We start from the raw sequence: 15,549 nt of genomic DNA on the forward strand, positions 1-15,549 counted from the left end.
CTGCAGTCCCATCCTTGTTTTTCTCTCTCCAGCCCACGGGGTTTGTGCTCTTGGGGTTGAGATTTGGATCATTTGTCCTTGGTGCCCAGCTGGAGCAGGAATTGTTTTGTCTCCCTGCTCTGTGCACAGAGCTCACCATCCCCTGATGTGAAGCTCAGAATTACCCACTAAAGCAGTACAGAACCTGAAAAATATAAAAGCTGAACCTAAGGCACCATCAGGAGCCATTGGTGCTTGGCTGGCAGAGCAAGGGAGCGTTGCCCTGAGCACTGTGCAGCCCTGGGGTGTTACATGTGCCCAGCTCCTTTGGAGGACTGGGATCTGCAGAGAGCAGTGATCCTTTCTTCCCTAAGAGGAACCCATATCTTTATAGACACACCTTGGGCATGATTCAAGTCTGAACTGAGTTACCCAGATCCCTGATCCAGTAGTGAAATACTTTGTCAGGCTGGGTTGGGTGGTGGTTAAGGTGCATGAGATCATAAGGGACACCAGAGTAGGAACATCCTGGGGAATAAACATTCTCTGTTCCTCTGTGTGACCCAAGTTTCAAAGATCTGCACTGCAGTACAACATTTCACTCCACAGTTCTTGAATTTCCCTTGATTCACAGGTGTTCAGGCAGCTGCCAATGTGTTTATGAGAGTGAACTTCTTCCAAGTGTTTCAGGAATTGCAGTAAAGATCTTCCAGTCAGCAGTCTGGAAGGCGTGAATGCCAGTTGACATCTGCTGCTTCTCATTCTCCTGTTCAGAAACTACAGGGCCATGCTCAAAAGTATTGATTTGAAAGATCTTGAGGAAGCTGTGTGTGTTCATGGACTACACAGAAATTTGTGTTGTTAAGTTTAGGAGATGGTTAAAGCTTGGTTAAATATAATCAAGGCTTGAAAGCAAAAAGAAGTGAGGCCTTGCTGCAGGAACAGTGATGCTGTGCTTGTTTGTCATTTGCATTCCTCCTTCCTTTTCCTGATTTTTTAAAAATTATCTTTCTTGAAGGTTTATGCAAATATTCCTGCATGGGGGTATCTGTAGAATTGTCCTTGAAAATAACAGGTTGAAATAAAGGGGAGTGATCTTAGAAACAGTAGTGTGGATGGAAGAAAACAAGGGCTTCCAGTGGATATAAAACATGGAAATTACAAAGATATTTTTTTGGACATCATCTTTGGAGCTGCATGAAAAATAATGTTTAGGAAATTAGTTTTATTTATTTTTATTTCCTATGTAAGCCTTGAGTACAAAATGTCTAAGTAAATGGCCTACCACAAAGAGAGAGATAAAATTAACCCAGAAATGTTTTCATTTTTCTTGGCTTTAGGTGGTTGTTCATTTGATGAGCACTACAGTAACTGTGGCTATAGCGTCGCCTTGGGAACCAATGGATTTACCTGGGAGCAGATCAACACCTGGGAAAAGCCAACAATGGATCCTGCTGTCCCAACTGGTGAGTGAGGAGCCTCATCAGCAGTGATGAGGTGCAATTCTTGGAGAGAATCAGGTGTTATTGCTGTGTATGCGTGTGCTGGCTCTGGCTACACACAACAGCAGAGCAGGATTTTACTCTGTGATAAAATGTTAATTTTGTGTTCAAAATATTCTGGCAACAGAATTCATAGATGTGAGGTGGCTTTTTTGCTACATTTGCCATTGGATATCCTTGCAGAATTGTTTTACATTTCTTATTCTTATTTTGTTTCTCATTTAGCAGAGAGGAAATGTTTTGGATATAAAACTCTAAGGTTCAGCCAGCTTTTGGCATGTTTCTGGATGAGAGAGTTATCTGGGGAGGTTCATGTTGGCCAGGCCAGACGTAAAGCCTTAAAATGTGTGGAAATATTGGACATTGCAGTTACCATTTAGCACTCAACTGATTGTTTTAAATTCCAATTTTGAGAAAGACAAGAAAGTTCCTTGCCTAGAGAATTAGTTGTGGTGGCTAATGCTTGATTAGGCTGGGACTTGAGACAGGAGAATTTTCATAAGCAGGAAACATTTCCAGCAGTGAGGTTTACCAGAGTTTCTAATTTACCAATATGTACTGAGTGTAGTGTAGACTTCCATGTGATAGTTGGAATATTAGCCGAGCTCACAGTGGTGATAATTTCCAAGTTCTGTTTTCCATTGGAAGTTACCATTATGCTTTATATGGGAATGAATTCTCTAGCATTAAATGCTTTGTTTACATTGAAAAAGAACTTGATTTAAGAAAACACTTTAAAGTTCACTAAAAATCCTACTTTGTCCATGTTGGTTGCCACCTAAAATAGCAATGCAAGTCTCTTTCAGGCACACAGTGGCAAAAAGCCTTCATCAGCCAGTTAAGACTTTGATTTCACTCCTAAAAAAGAAATATTCATTCTAGTTAGTGCATTGCACTGTGAGAGCACGAACTACATGGAAGAACAGAATATAATGTTGTTCAAGACATATTCTTATGCCTGTAATTACTGGGATAAGAGACTTGTAATTGCTGGCTGCCTGGAAGGACACGGTGAGGAGCTGAGACAGCAATAGCTCCCTGCCACAGCACTGACAGACAGCCCAGACCCCATTCCTGGGTGCTTGTCAGTAAAAAACCAGCCCAGGAGACACCAGCCTGGCTGGGCCTCCTCAGCACTGAAAGCTGTTTAAGTTCTGTGGGTTTTAAATCATTTTATCATTGGAAATTGCTCAGAATAGGAGGCTTCAAAGTGTGTCACACCTGGTACTGCTTGGTTTGGCTGTGGCATCCCCCAAAGGGTTAATTGTGGAGGTTGCAGGTTTTTGGTCCTGCCTGTAAGAGTGAATTTCATGATTCTGGATGTTGTGTTTTAAATGATGGCGATTTTATCTCTGGGGCTCTTCAGCTTTTGGCTCATTGTTGTGTCCTTATTTTGTGTCCTTGCTAAAGACCAAGCTGGAGGGATGTGACAAATCTTTGAGTTAACTGATCCCAGAGAGAAGGAGGAGGAATTTACACAATTTTGATGCAGTTGAGAATCTGGAACAAATGGAAAGGTTTATATTGCTTCTACTGGATGAGTTCCATGCTTTAACTCCAAATGTTAAAGTAAACCCTTCCTGGCCCACCTTATGGAGGAATATTGCCATCTGAAATACTCTGGAACCATGGAGGGGTTAGCAGAAATCACAGAGCTGGAAAAGACCTCTGAGGTTATTCATGCCAACCATTATCCCATCCCCAAACCCTGCTCCCATATCTCTGTGTGTTATGGCCACATGTGCCACATCTCCTCCTTTTTTGAATGCTTCCAGGGATGCTCACTCCACTACTTCCCTAGACAGCTGCTCCAACAAAGAAATTTTTCCTAATATCCAATCTAAACAACAAAAGATAAGCAACAGCCTGGAATGGCATGATTTAAAAAAACCCAAAGGAACAAACCTTCCCAAAAACCCCAACCCCAAGGAAACCACTCCATGCACACAAAGAAACCCCATGCCAACCCCAGAACACCACAGTGTAGTTTCTCCAAATACTTGTGGTTTCCCTTTCCTTGATATCTGGTATAATTAAAAAAAAAAATCTATAAAAATATCTACTCCAGCAGCTGCAAATTTAATAAAGGTTAGACCTGAAACAAAAAAATGCAGAAAACTTTATTGAAGTTAAAAGGCAAAGGTAAAGCAGCCATCAGGTGGGAATGTGCTGATAAAGAAATACTGTGTAAGAAGGTTTGAAGGAGCATGAGGAGAATTGAGTCAGTTCCTGATGTGACTGATTGATGTCACAGGACTATTCACACAGAACAAAGGGCAAAATCAGTAGGTGGAAGATCATGGGCCACAGCAAATGTGCACAGAGGGGCCTGGTGTAACAAACCCCATGTTTTCAAGAGCTGTCCAAGTCGTGCTAACCTTGGAGTAAATTGCAGTGCTCAATCAGACTCCCTGAAGCTGGTGAGATTTTTGGAGCTATTATTGAGAGTCTGTTGCTGGCCAGAACTGTGATGTTTGTGTTGGTTACTCTTTGAAAAGCTGTTTGGTGGCAATAAAAGCTGTTTACTTACTATTCATGTAGGGGCAAAGCCAGGTGGATGAACTGAAGAACAGCATGTTCCACTCCTATAGGCAGGGAGCTCTTTAGAGCTGGAGTCCTGGAGCATGTGATCATTGACTTCTCATTCCATTGAATTTCTCCACAGCAACTGAGAGGAGCAGGGTGTAAATCCACTGAGCTGCAGGGTGTAAGAGGTGGTAACAAAGAGGTGCTCATGGAATAAGCACCCAGAGGCACGACAGAGCACAGGGAGGGGTGGCAGGAGTGCCTGCAGGGCTCTGGGGTGCAGTAATGCAGATTTTTATGTTGGGACCGTATTTTAAACACTGCCTTACTTTTATAGCTGGAAATAGGTTAAAATTCTACATTGTGGAAGTGGTAAAGACAAAAAGGGAGCAGGAATTAGGTTGGTTCGGTGACACTGTGTCAGCCTGCAGTGCTGGAAGCATGGCCAGCCCCCATGCTCAGCCCTTTCCTCTGGAAAACGTTTTGGCTTTCCTAAGTACCAGCAGATCCCTTTGAATTCAACCAAGCCACAGAACCACTGTGTCCTCCTGAATACTAATGATGCTGTCTAGCACTTTTTAAAGTCCTTTTCACTGCTGGATCTCAGAGTGCTCTTCAAAGGAGGTCAGTACCATGAATGAGAGCCTGAGTCTCCAGAGCTGTGTAATTCTCTGCTGACACACTGCTGCAAAGGTCTCTGCCCAGGGATGTCTTTCTGGTCTTTATTTTTTTAATTAAAATGTCAAAAAGAAAAAAAAAAGAAGCCAATTAAACTGCTCCATTAGCAATGTAGAAGTTTGTAGGCAATTTGTTTTACTCTGTTGCCAGCAAATAAAGTGTTTCCCATGAATTCTGTGATTAATTCCTTAGGGCTGGAAACAGTGTTAATTGGGGGATTAAGAACCAGATGTTTATTGTTCTGAATAAATATTTCAAAAATGCAGAACACATGAATCGTAGGTATCCAACCCCCAGATTTCAGTGGGACTTTGGTTCCACCTCCTTGCACAATAGCAGGAGTGATTATAACAAAATATTCTCTAACAGATGGGTGTTTACTTAAGCCTGAATACCCTCAGTGATGAGTATTCTGCAGCTTTTGGGCTGTTTGTTCCACTGCCTGAATTGCAGAGGTTCTCAAACCTTCATTTTCCTTTCTGTGGCTTCAACTCTTTGTTTTTTTCCATTTTCAATTAGGGAAAATAATCAGTTGTTGCTCTCTTATAACCTCTCCTATATAGTAGTATGCAGCTAAACCTTTATTCTGCAGGAATGTGACCCAGTCCTTTTAACCTTTCTTAATTGGCTTTTGTCTTCCCTGTGCCTTCAGTCATTATTTTCTCACCTTCTGGGGTGTATTTGGGTGAAGCTGTGCTACCAAGCAAGGATTCAGCACTCTGCATGGCAGTGCTGGAAGGCACAAGACCAACCCAAGCCAGTCTGGGATCCTGTGAGAGCAGGACATGAGCTCTTGTGTGGGCCTCTTTTGAGGCAGATGCTTGGTTAGCACAACAAAGAAATGTGTTTAAATCAACCAGGCAGAAGTACTGCTCTTATTCACTGTGTCAGGCTTTGCAGCATTCCAAAGAGCTGGGACCTGGCTGCTCTGGCAGCAGTTGCAAGAATAATATTAATAATGAAAGTATTTAACATTTAAAGTTCAAAGTATTTTACAATCATTTGCTAATTAACTCCAGTAGAGACTTAACCAGGGCTTACTAGACTGAAGTAATTACTTTAATTGTATTAAATATGATTCTATTTGAATGCAAAGGCATCGTGTCTTGTGCATCTGTGCAGCTGCATTCTTTGCTGTTGGATTTCAATCCCACGTTTACTTTGTGAAGTTTTCCTGTTCTAGCTTAGCAGATAAATAATCAGCACACAGAGGCTGAATTTCTGGTCCCATCTGCCTGACTGCTCACTTGCTTTCATCTCTGTAGCACTTAGAGCAAGTACTACTTTGCTTTCTCAGAAATAAACAATAATTCTTCCAAAAGAAATGGAGTTTATGTGTATATAAACATAGATCTGCATCTCTCAGTGCTCCATATCTCTGCTGTTTCTTGCTCCACTGTTTTCCAGCTGGGCATTGTCTAGGAAACAGAATTGTGGGTATGAAAAATGTATGGATTACGAAATGTTTGGAATAAATGGTAATATTCAGAATGCCATCACTTGTAAGCTACCTAGGAAGTGCCAATGGCCTCACTTTGCATCCCGATTCCACAAAACATCATCTGTAAGAGCTACAGGACCTGTTATTGTTGAAGGGTGGTTTTGTGATAGAAATTGGTGCATTTTTATCTCCCATGGAGTCATTTAAGTTTGAAAAGCTCTCTATGATCATCAAGTCCAACCCTTACCCCAGCACTACCACGGCCACCACTAAAGCATGGTCCCAAGCATTCCACGACATATTTTTGAATGTTCCCAGGGATGATGATTCTACTGTTGCCCTGGGCAGCCTGTTCCAATACCTGACCACCCTTTTGGTGAAGAAATGTTTTCCTGAGAACCAATCTAAACCTCCATCTAAATGGTGGGTGTTTTGAGATGGTATTTTTAGGCCCAAATGAGTTCTGAGTGTGGCCTTAGAGAGCCTGCAGCCTGTGTCCCAGTGAGTGAGCCCAGCTCAGAGCTGTTCAGGTGCTGGGAAGGATGGAAGTTTGACAAGGAAGTCTCACAGATACGTGTGCTTAGCAGAAAGATTTTTAAATGTAGAGTCTGATGAAGGAATAGAGATGGAAGCAAGTTTTGATACAGAAGAAAAGAATTGCTGAGCCAGTCTGACTGGATAACCAAGGAGGCAAAGGGTGTGTGAGTTAGAAGGGGTTTTATGGCTTAGAGCAAATGATAAACCCACCCCAAACAAGATGATTTTACCAAGCAGGAAGAGAGCACAGGCAAACAAGGCAGCAAATGCTGCAAGTAGAAAAAAGGTCTCAGAATTTTCCACTGCAAGAAAACTGAAAAACAACTTCTAGCTTAAACTGTAATGCACTAACTTTTAGTGATTGGAAAACAGTAACATGAATATGGTCATTATAATAGTTATGATAGGCTATAGATAATAGTTAAGGTATAGATTGGTTCTATTGTGTTAAGATGCTCAGCAAAGAAAAGTCTCTAATGCAATGTAACCAAAACCAAAGGGTCCTCAGGCCTGCCTGCAGCTGGAGCTGACAGCTGTGGGCACAGCTCTGTCACCCACAACCCTGGATTGCTGTAACTCTTGGCTACAATAAACTGCATTTTGGAGAGCCCCTGGAGTCCCTCATGCCTCATGCAGGCTCTTACATTCAGGGTGTGCAGGGCATCGCCTCCCCTGCATGGGATGGATCCTCCACCATGGCACCACTCAGTGAGAAATCACAGCAGAATCTCTGCTTTTCCTTTTGCAGCACAGATAAGGGATGGGGGACTCTTCCCACACCTAAATGAGTCTGTTCCTTTGTTCCAGGAACTGGAGGAGTCTCTGAGCTTCTCACTGGAAGAACAGAAGGGTCATCATCATTAGTGTTGCTCTGTGAAATACTCATTTAGCAGGCAAGCATGGAGATATATCCAGGAATTCCAGATGGCCAAATTCCACTTGGGCTGCTCTGAACCGAGTGAAGTTTTATGGGATTCTAACAGGCCAAATGCTTTCCTGTGTCACCTTTGTCTTTTTGTGAGTGGCACCATGGAGTTACAGCAGGAATGGATAATTATCCAACAGCTTTCCTTCTGGAAGGTGATAACCCACACTGGATGGGCAGGATGCTTTATTTCTGTTCAGGAAATGGGAGATGTGAAGCTACTGCTGACCTCCAGAAAGGCCAGAGACCCTCTGTGCATAGGTCAGGCATTTGCCTCTTCTCCCTGCAGGCCAGAATGGTGCCAGCAGGAGTTAGACTCAACATTTGTAAATTTGAAAGGCGAGGCAGTAAAATTAACATTTCCCCGTGTCTGAGTGTATTAATTCTTGCTTACAAGAAAATACAAAAAGAAACTTGTTAAAGGAATAAATTAAAATTCATCTGTGTATATGATGAATCATGATTCAGTTTTGTCTGAGAGGGAGAAAAAAAATTGGCTCAGCTGCCTGTATATTTTTTTTCCTCCAAAAATATTTTATGCAGGGGAAATTACTAAGAATGAGTCAAATATGTTTCTCCCCACTCTTTCACTTGCATACAAGTAAATAGATTAGTCTGTGGCTCGTTAATGAGCTCCAAAGTAATTTCTCAGCTGTTAAGGTCTAAAGAGAAAGGGATCTCTGGAAAGTTTCCCCAATGTGTTTTCATTTTGCTATTTACTCTGCAGCCTCCTGTCTGTGCTTTGGAATTCTTTCTTGTAAACAATTCTTCCGCATTTCCAGAATTCCATCCCTGCTTGATGCTAACCTGAGTTTTTTTGGGATTGACTGCAGGTGTTGGGTTTATTTTAGTGGATGTGCATGCCAATGTTGAGTTTTCCAGGAAAGTGCACACTTTTGACCTATTAATGAATGCAACTTTGGGAGGAATGTAACCTTGCAAGCAAGGAGAGGGAGTTTTTTTGTCCTTCCAGCCTTCAATTGCTCTGTTTTATTCTCTCCAAGCCCTAAGCCATCCCTCTAACTCATTCTGTGATGCTGCTCACAGCCCAGCACCAGGATTTGGGTGTCTCTCGGAGGAATATGTTGTTACCCATATGTTTTTACTACCTTGTGTTAGGTCTGGGCTGTCAGTAACTAAATCCCACCTGTGTATATGTAGAAAATCTTGCTTATTCAGCAATGAAGACCATGAACTGATTTCATACTGGTAGCAATTTAAATCCATGAGTTTTAAGAGCGATTCTTACCAAATATTTGCTCTTTCTCGTGTTCCTGTGTTGTAACACCCAGTAAAACCTTTCCTTTGGGGTGGGGTGTACTGGTTTTGCATGAAATAGAAACAGTGGGGGACTGTTTGACCTAAGTCTGTGAGGAAATTGCAGACCTTTAAACGAAGTACATCACACTTAGCTAACTAAGTACTTGCTTTTAATGATGCAAAAAGTAGATTTAATTAAGAACATTTACCTCTCTAGAAGACTTCTGCTGAGAGGAAGTTACATCCCAGTTTTTAAATCTGTGTCATTCCCATTGTAAAGGTGAGAGAGAATTTTTCCTCATGTGCTGTTGTCAGAGGTCAGCAGAACCATCCTTCCACTTAGAGGGAGGTGGAGTTTTGTAGTGAAATCAAGCTCAGCAAGGATGGGCAGCCTTCAGTGAGTTCACAGGGTATAAAGAAATGATATCAAAGACCAGAATGGCTTCTGGGAAGTGATTGAATAACCCTGAAGGGATTGCTGTCTGCTGGGAGCACACATAGCTCTGCACCTTGATGTGTTAAATGGTACATTTGAACTGTTGTCAGTCTCTTCCTGACCCTTTCCTGCCAGAGCTTCCCCAAACAGAGCTGTTTGTGAGTGCCAGGACCTTTCCATGATCACCATTAGTGAGATCATGGCACTGCTAAAGCACTGCCACAACATCACTCAGCCTCACCCTGGGAGGAAGGACAAGCAAGCTGCTGGTGAGCCTGTTCCTCCTGCCTGGTTTCAGCACAGAAACATTAATTTCTCTCAGCACCTGTCGGCTCTAGCAGGAACTGATGCCTCTCAGCATCTGAGCACACAGCCTGTATTTTTTATAATGTGTTATTTTGAGCTCTGTTAGGACGCGCTGTCCACATGCCAACGTGTTACAACTGGTTTTGGTTCGAGGGAATTTTATAACCACACCAGTGGAAAAATGTTTCTCATGAACACCTTCAAAATCTTCAGGAGATGGGAAATAGAAGAAGGAGAGGTTTCCTCCACACAGATGAAATTTAATATAAGTTCTATCAAAATAAATGTGGTTGCAGGAGTAAACAAGGTGCATAGGTAGCATGAAGGATGGGGATCTCTTTCTGACAAAAATTAAATACTAAAATTGATAAATGTGAAGTTAGTGGATATTAAGGAAGAGGCAAAGCAGTGAATAAATAGGAGCAGAAGTTTGAGGAAGAAGAGATAAATTCTAGTGCTTTTGAAGGAATTGATTAGTGGTATTGCAGGTCTACTGAGGGCTGAGGTTTGTAACAACATTTGAGGAGTGAATTTTTGAGTAGACAGAATTCTGGTTTGTTTTTTTCCTCCCCTCAAACTGTGAACCTACTCTACATTGGGTATTTTTCCTTTTTTTCTGCAAGGTTTGTGAACACCCTAGAGATGGGCGGGTCTAACAGGAAAGAAGTTCCCAACGAAGAGTGGCCTGAGAACCTGCAAGGGGCAGGTTCAGACAGACCAGATTCAAAAAAGGGAAGGAGAAGGCCATGAATGAACAGACAAATATGGACAGATGAGGATTTACTAAAGGAAATTTTGGGGAAATCAGAGGCAAAATTACTCCTCAGCATGATCCAAGAAAGCAACTGAGGCATTAAGTAGGGATTCAAGGCAGAGGGTGAGCAAAATCCAGGAAGGGTAGGAAGGATCACTAAGGCTGTTGCTCAGCCCCTTATGAGCCTTGGTAGCTCTGAGTGCATTTTCAGCTTTTTGGATTGTTTAACATAGAGTCAGTGGAATTCTCCTGAAATTCCTTAAGTTCAGTGGGAGCTGGGTGTAATCTCTTAGAGGGACTCTGTGCTGCAGTTGCATTATCTGGATAATGCACTTTCCCCCCCCCAAATTGTCTCTTTTTGCCCAGTGAACTCTCTTCTTTCACCTTTCTTACTTGTTTTTTAGTTCTTTTACTTCTGTCACCAACCATCACCACTTAACAGACTCCCAGCACCTGAGTACAAAGCTATGGAAGGATATCCAAGATTGCAGTGTTAAGAATTATTTAACTAATGCTGTTTCTTTACCACAAGCCCTATTCAGTGTATAGTGAACTAACTGTAAGTCTTTCTGCCAGCTTCAAAATAAACAGGATGGAGACTCATAATGAGCAGATTTTCAGATGCTTTACTATTTAATTAGAAGGATACAGATTGTTTGATGGAATGATAATAACAACCTCTGATCACTGGTTCCAATGAGAACTGTTGCTATTGAGAACTTGTGGAGGAAAGAGAGTTCATTTTTCATGCTTAGGAAATATTAGCATTTGCTATTGCCAGTATCAGATATTTAGCATGTGTAATTTGGCACATAAAAAATGCTGGCTTTTAAAAGTCTTTTCCAAAAGTCATTTATATATGTACAAAAGCAAGTTGATAGCAACAATATTAATATATCCTCATGGAAAAAAAAAATAATGTAAGCTTCTCCTACACAAGCAATCCAACCTTCTCCATGTCATTCACCTCCTTTAGAAGGGACTGGAAACTGTTGTGCTTGTATTCCTTTGAGATGTAAAGTTGTTATATTACAAATTATCACTTGTTTTCAGTATTGACTAGATAAATAAATGCAATTATGTTTATCAATGTTGAAAATTAAGCAACAGAAAGCAATTGTGTGTGTTTGAGGATCTTTTCAAATGAAAAGCTGTATTCACTGAATTCTCATCGGCTCTTTCTCTCCCTGACATGTTTCATGATGTGAGCTCTCAATTGAATGAACAGCTGCAGTAAAAATGGCACCAGCCAAGTCACAGGGAATTCACAGGAAATTGAAATGTTCCAGGCTTCAACACAAGCCACTTGGGCCCTCATTTAACTTGAGACATGCTTGGCTTTTCCTTAGTAAAATGTCTATAAACGTAGAAAGGTGTCAAGCTCTTTGGGTAAACCTCTTATGGGTAGAACAAAGACACTTTGCTGGGTGGGTTTGCCTTTCTAAGAGTGGAAAAAGCTTTTCCTCTGGTGTTCTACCTTGGATTTACTTACAGTGCATGCATGAGGGAGTAATATGAAAGAAATATCAGTGTTGATCAGAAGGATGCAGAAGGGAAGCAGAATAAGAAACCCTCATCACAGCTCAGGTGTCTAAGAACCTCCTTGATTCATCTCATTCTTCTAAAACAAGATCATCCTTCACACTGAAGAGCTGAACCCATCCCTTAGATCTTTGGAAGTGCCTTGTAGTGATGCTGGCAGAGTCAGGATGTTTTGTCCCAGCTTCCCACCAGCCCTGGCACACACAGCAGGTGTGGCAGCACGAGGAAAGCACCAGCTTGGAGGCAGCAAGTGGCTCACTGTCTTCAGAGCCATGAAACAGCAGAGCTGTTTCTGATTAATCTTTAATGCTTTAGAACAAATGTTTTATGTCCTCGAAGTTTATGCAGCGCTTCCATTTTTTAATTTACTTCTGTGCCACTCTTGTTTAACAGCCAAGTTAGTAAAGGTTTAAGCAGCGTGATGAGCACTGCCATGGGATAACAGCTCCTGATGCCTCCTCACAAGTCAGTCTGCCCCATAAACTCACCACTCACAGAAACATAAACCCTTCAAAATCTTCCTTTCCCTCCATCCCTCTTGTTTTCCACGTATATGAGACTTTTGTTGCATTTCTCTTTTTCCTGCAATACCATCTTCATCTTATAATCTCCTCTAGTTACGGTAGCGAAGATCAAGCTGTGAAGAAATTTGGCAATAAACCCCAAATCACCTTCTCCATCAACTCCAGCCTAATAGGAAATACTCAAAGCATTAAAAAACAAACAAACAAACTATAAGCTAAATTAACTTCTTGCTAAATTTGTTGCAGTCTAGGGTGACTGAGTGAAGATGTGCCATGGATATTGCTGTTCTTTCTCATGGCCACTTTTACTACTCCATCTGTCCACAGCAGAAGAATCTCTTTCCCTGTTTCAGTTTTATGGGTCTGAGTTGTTTAGCAGTACAGTTATGGGAATATTCAAAGGAGGAATCATAACCAGAGAGAAGTGGTTTAGCTTAGTTCTCATTAGCTGTTCATCTAGAACAGATTGCCTAGGATGGACTTCTGGAGTGTGTCTGATTGCTGCAGCATGGTGACTTAATGGGGAGAGGTTTTTATCAGCTTAAATGTGCCTGTGCCAACTGACCTCACAGCTTGGTGGGCAGTGAATGAGCTCTAGAAACTATGGTTTCAGTCTAGGATCTCATTTGTATGTCCCCCTTTGAACTTAACTTGCTGTTGTGTATTTGTTTGGTTTGAATTTGGCATCTGGCATTGCTGATCTGAACTAAACCTCCACCATGCAGCCATGAACCCTTGTTGTTCTTCAGTCCAGCTTTCTAGTCCAAAAAATCCTGCTCCCTACATTTTTCCTTCTGTTTCCTTGTGCTCTAAGCCTTTCTACTGATTCATGGAAAGTTCATGTTCCTAATCCTGCTTTTTCTAGGAACTAGGTTTTACTCCTTTACTCAGAAGTGTTTTTATATAGCAACAAACCAAGAAGCTTTCAAGCCTCACCACTGCAGCTCTGATTAAACCATCAAGGCCAGGTTGGATGGGGCTTGGAGCAACCTGGTCCTGTGACCATGTTCACAGGGGTCCGAGGATGAGGGAAGAGATGAGGATCTGACTCCATGGTTCAGAAGGCTGATTTATTATTTTATGACATATATTATATTAAAACTATACTAAAAAGAATAGAAGAAGGGATTTCATCAGAAAGCTAGCTAAGAATAGCAAAAGAAAGAATGATAGCAAAGGCTTGTGACTTGGCCAGAGAGTCTGAGCCAGCTGGGCTGTGATTGGCCATTAATTAGAAACAACCCCATGAGACCAATCCCAGATGCACCTGTTGCATTCCACAGCAGCAGATAACCATTGGTTACATCTTGTTCTTGAGGCCTCTCAGCTTCTCAGGAGGAAAAATCCTAAGGAAAGGATTTTTCAGAAAATATCTTGGCTATGTGGTCTGGTGGAAGGTGTCCCTGTCCATGGCAGGGGGTGGAATAAGATGAGCTTTAAGGTCCCTTCCAACCCAAACCATTCTGTGATTCCATGACTTCTGCATGTCTTGATTCCCAAGACTTTGTGTCCATTATCTTTCCTCCTTTTTTCCCTTCTTTGCTTTTCTTCCTCAGGATCTGCCACTCGCAGCCTCAAGCCCAGGGAGACACAAATCTACAAAATTCTCTCCTTCAGCTCACCAGGAAAACAGCACAAACCCACTCCTGCAGCTGAGCTGAGCTGGTGCAGAGAGCATTTCTCAGCCTTGTAGCCTTAAAGTGAGAAACAGGATTTCAAAAGCTAATTTGCTTGTTTTCCTAGCACGATCTTAATTCTACAAGGGAGAGAAGATGATCTAATCTAATTTAATTTTGCTCTTTGAGGAGAAGGGAGATCACTTGGCCAGCTGCTGCTCTGAGCAAACAGGAGCGTGCAGGCTACAAGATAAGCTTTGAACTTTATCAAGTCTCTTGGCAGTATATGCTAATGTGTGCTGTTGGGAGAGTTCTGAAACTTTCGCCTCTGATTGTATTAATTAGTTTGCTGCTCTAAATGAGCCGTATCTCCCTGTAAAATAAGGAGCTGTTACACATCAGGCTTTCCCTGTCCCTGATGCTTTAGTGTTTGGGCAGAGTGGACCATGATTTCAAAATCAGGCCAAGCCCATTCCACCCCTGCTCTGCATTCCCAGCATGAGCTCTGGCTTCCTGTGAAATCCACAGGGTTCTAGCACAAGGTGCAGAGTGCTGGCAGGTGTGTGTTTTACACATGTACAGTAATAGAAAAGTCATAAATGCTCTGGAAAAAACTGGAGTTTTGTTGTGGTTAATGTCTTAGCTCTTCTTGCTGATGAGCTCATCAAGGTAATTAGCAGAGCCCTGACTCTGATCCTGGATGTCCCAGGATTGTCCCAGGCTGTTTGACAGAGCCACCCCTGTCTTCAGGAAAATAAAACTAACCAGGGTTAAATTCCAGGGCTTCTGTGCTGTGTTTCTTGGTGGTACAGCAGAAGTCCATGACTGTTCCAAGAGAAGCCAGGGTTCCTCTTGCCCTGATTTTGAAAGATTTTCTGAGCCTTCTGATGTTTACATTCTTGTAACGAACTTCCTCACACACTTTCTGTAAATAACTCATTGTTTTGCATTCTTTTATAGAAGAAGAGAAATTTGATGAACTGTTGGTTTGTCCAGTGTCATTGGAGAGGTGGCACTGTCACCCTCCAATCCACTGTCACTTTTAGAACTCTATAAATGTTGGAGTCAGAAAATAAACTTCCCTTTTTTTCTTCACCTTAAGAGCAGCAGTGTTTGCTTGTGTTCCTTCGTGTCCTATAGTGACAGGTTCCAGTGCCTGGGAGACTTCACTGCAGCCTGGATAACCTGGGCTGAGCCCCAACACCCTGTGGGGTGACACAGAGGGACACAGAGCCCCACGAGTGCTCACCCAGCCTGGGAGGTCCTGCCTGCCTCAGGTGACCCCAGCCTGCCTCACTCCCTGCATTCCAGAGGTTCTCCTGTCATTTTTACAGATTTGCAGTCTGTTAGGACAAAAAGCTTAACTTTCTCTTCATGATATCATTTTAAAGATGATATAATTGCCTCATGCGTGTGAAATAATTGACTTTTTCATCACTTTTTGTGAACAAGCACAGGTCCAGCCTACAGCTACACTTGATATACACCAAATGCCTGCAGGTTGTATGTTGTGCTTAGATCCC

General features: G+C 42.1%; 1 protein-coding gene across 7 annotated transcripts in view; it reads left to right on the forward strand.

Moving 5' to 3' along the window:
* PTPRT (protein tyrosine phosphatase receptor type T) overlaps window positions 1-15,549 on the forward strand; it is a 484,991-nt gene that overhangs the window by 133,054 nt on the left and 336,388 nt on the right. For all 7 annotated transcript variants that reach the window (XM_066561514.1, XM_066561518.1, XM_066561519.1 and 4 more), the window contains exon 2: window positions 1,320-1,445. In XM_066561514.1, the coding sequence (XP_066417611.1) occupies window positions 1,320-1,445 (126 nt within the window). The remainder of the gene's footprint in view (window positions 1-1,319; window positions 1,446-15,549) is intronic.

Source organism: Molothrus aeneus, chromosome 17, assembly GCF_037042795.1.
Source record: "Molothrus aeneus isolate 106 chromosome 17, BPBGC_Maene_1.0, whole genome shotgun sequence".
NCBI classification, from domain to species: Eukaryota; Metazoa; Chordata; class Aves; order Passeriformes; family Icteridae; genus Molothrus; species Molothrus aeneus.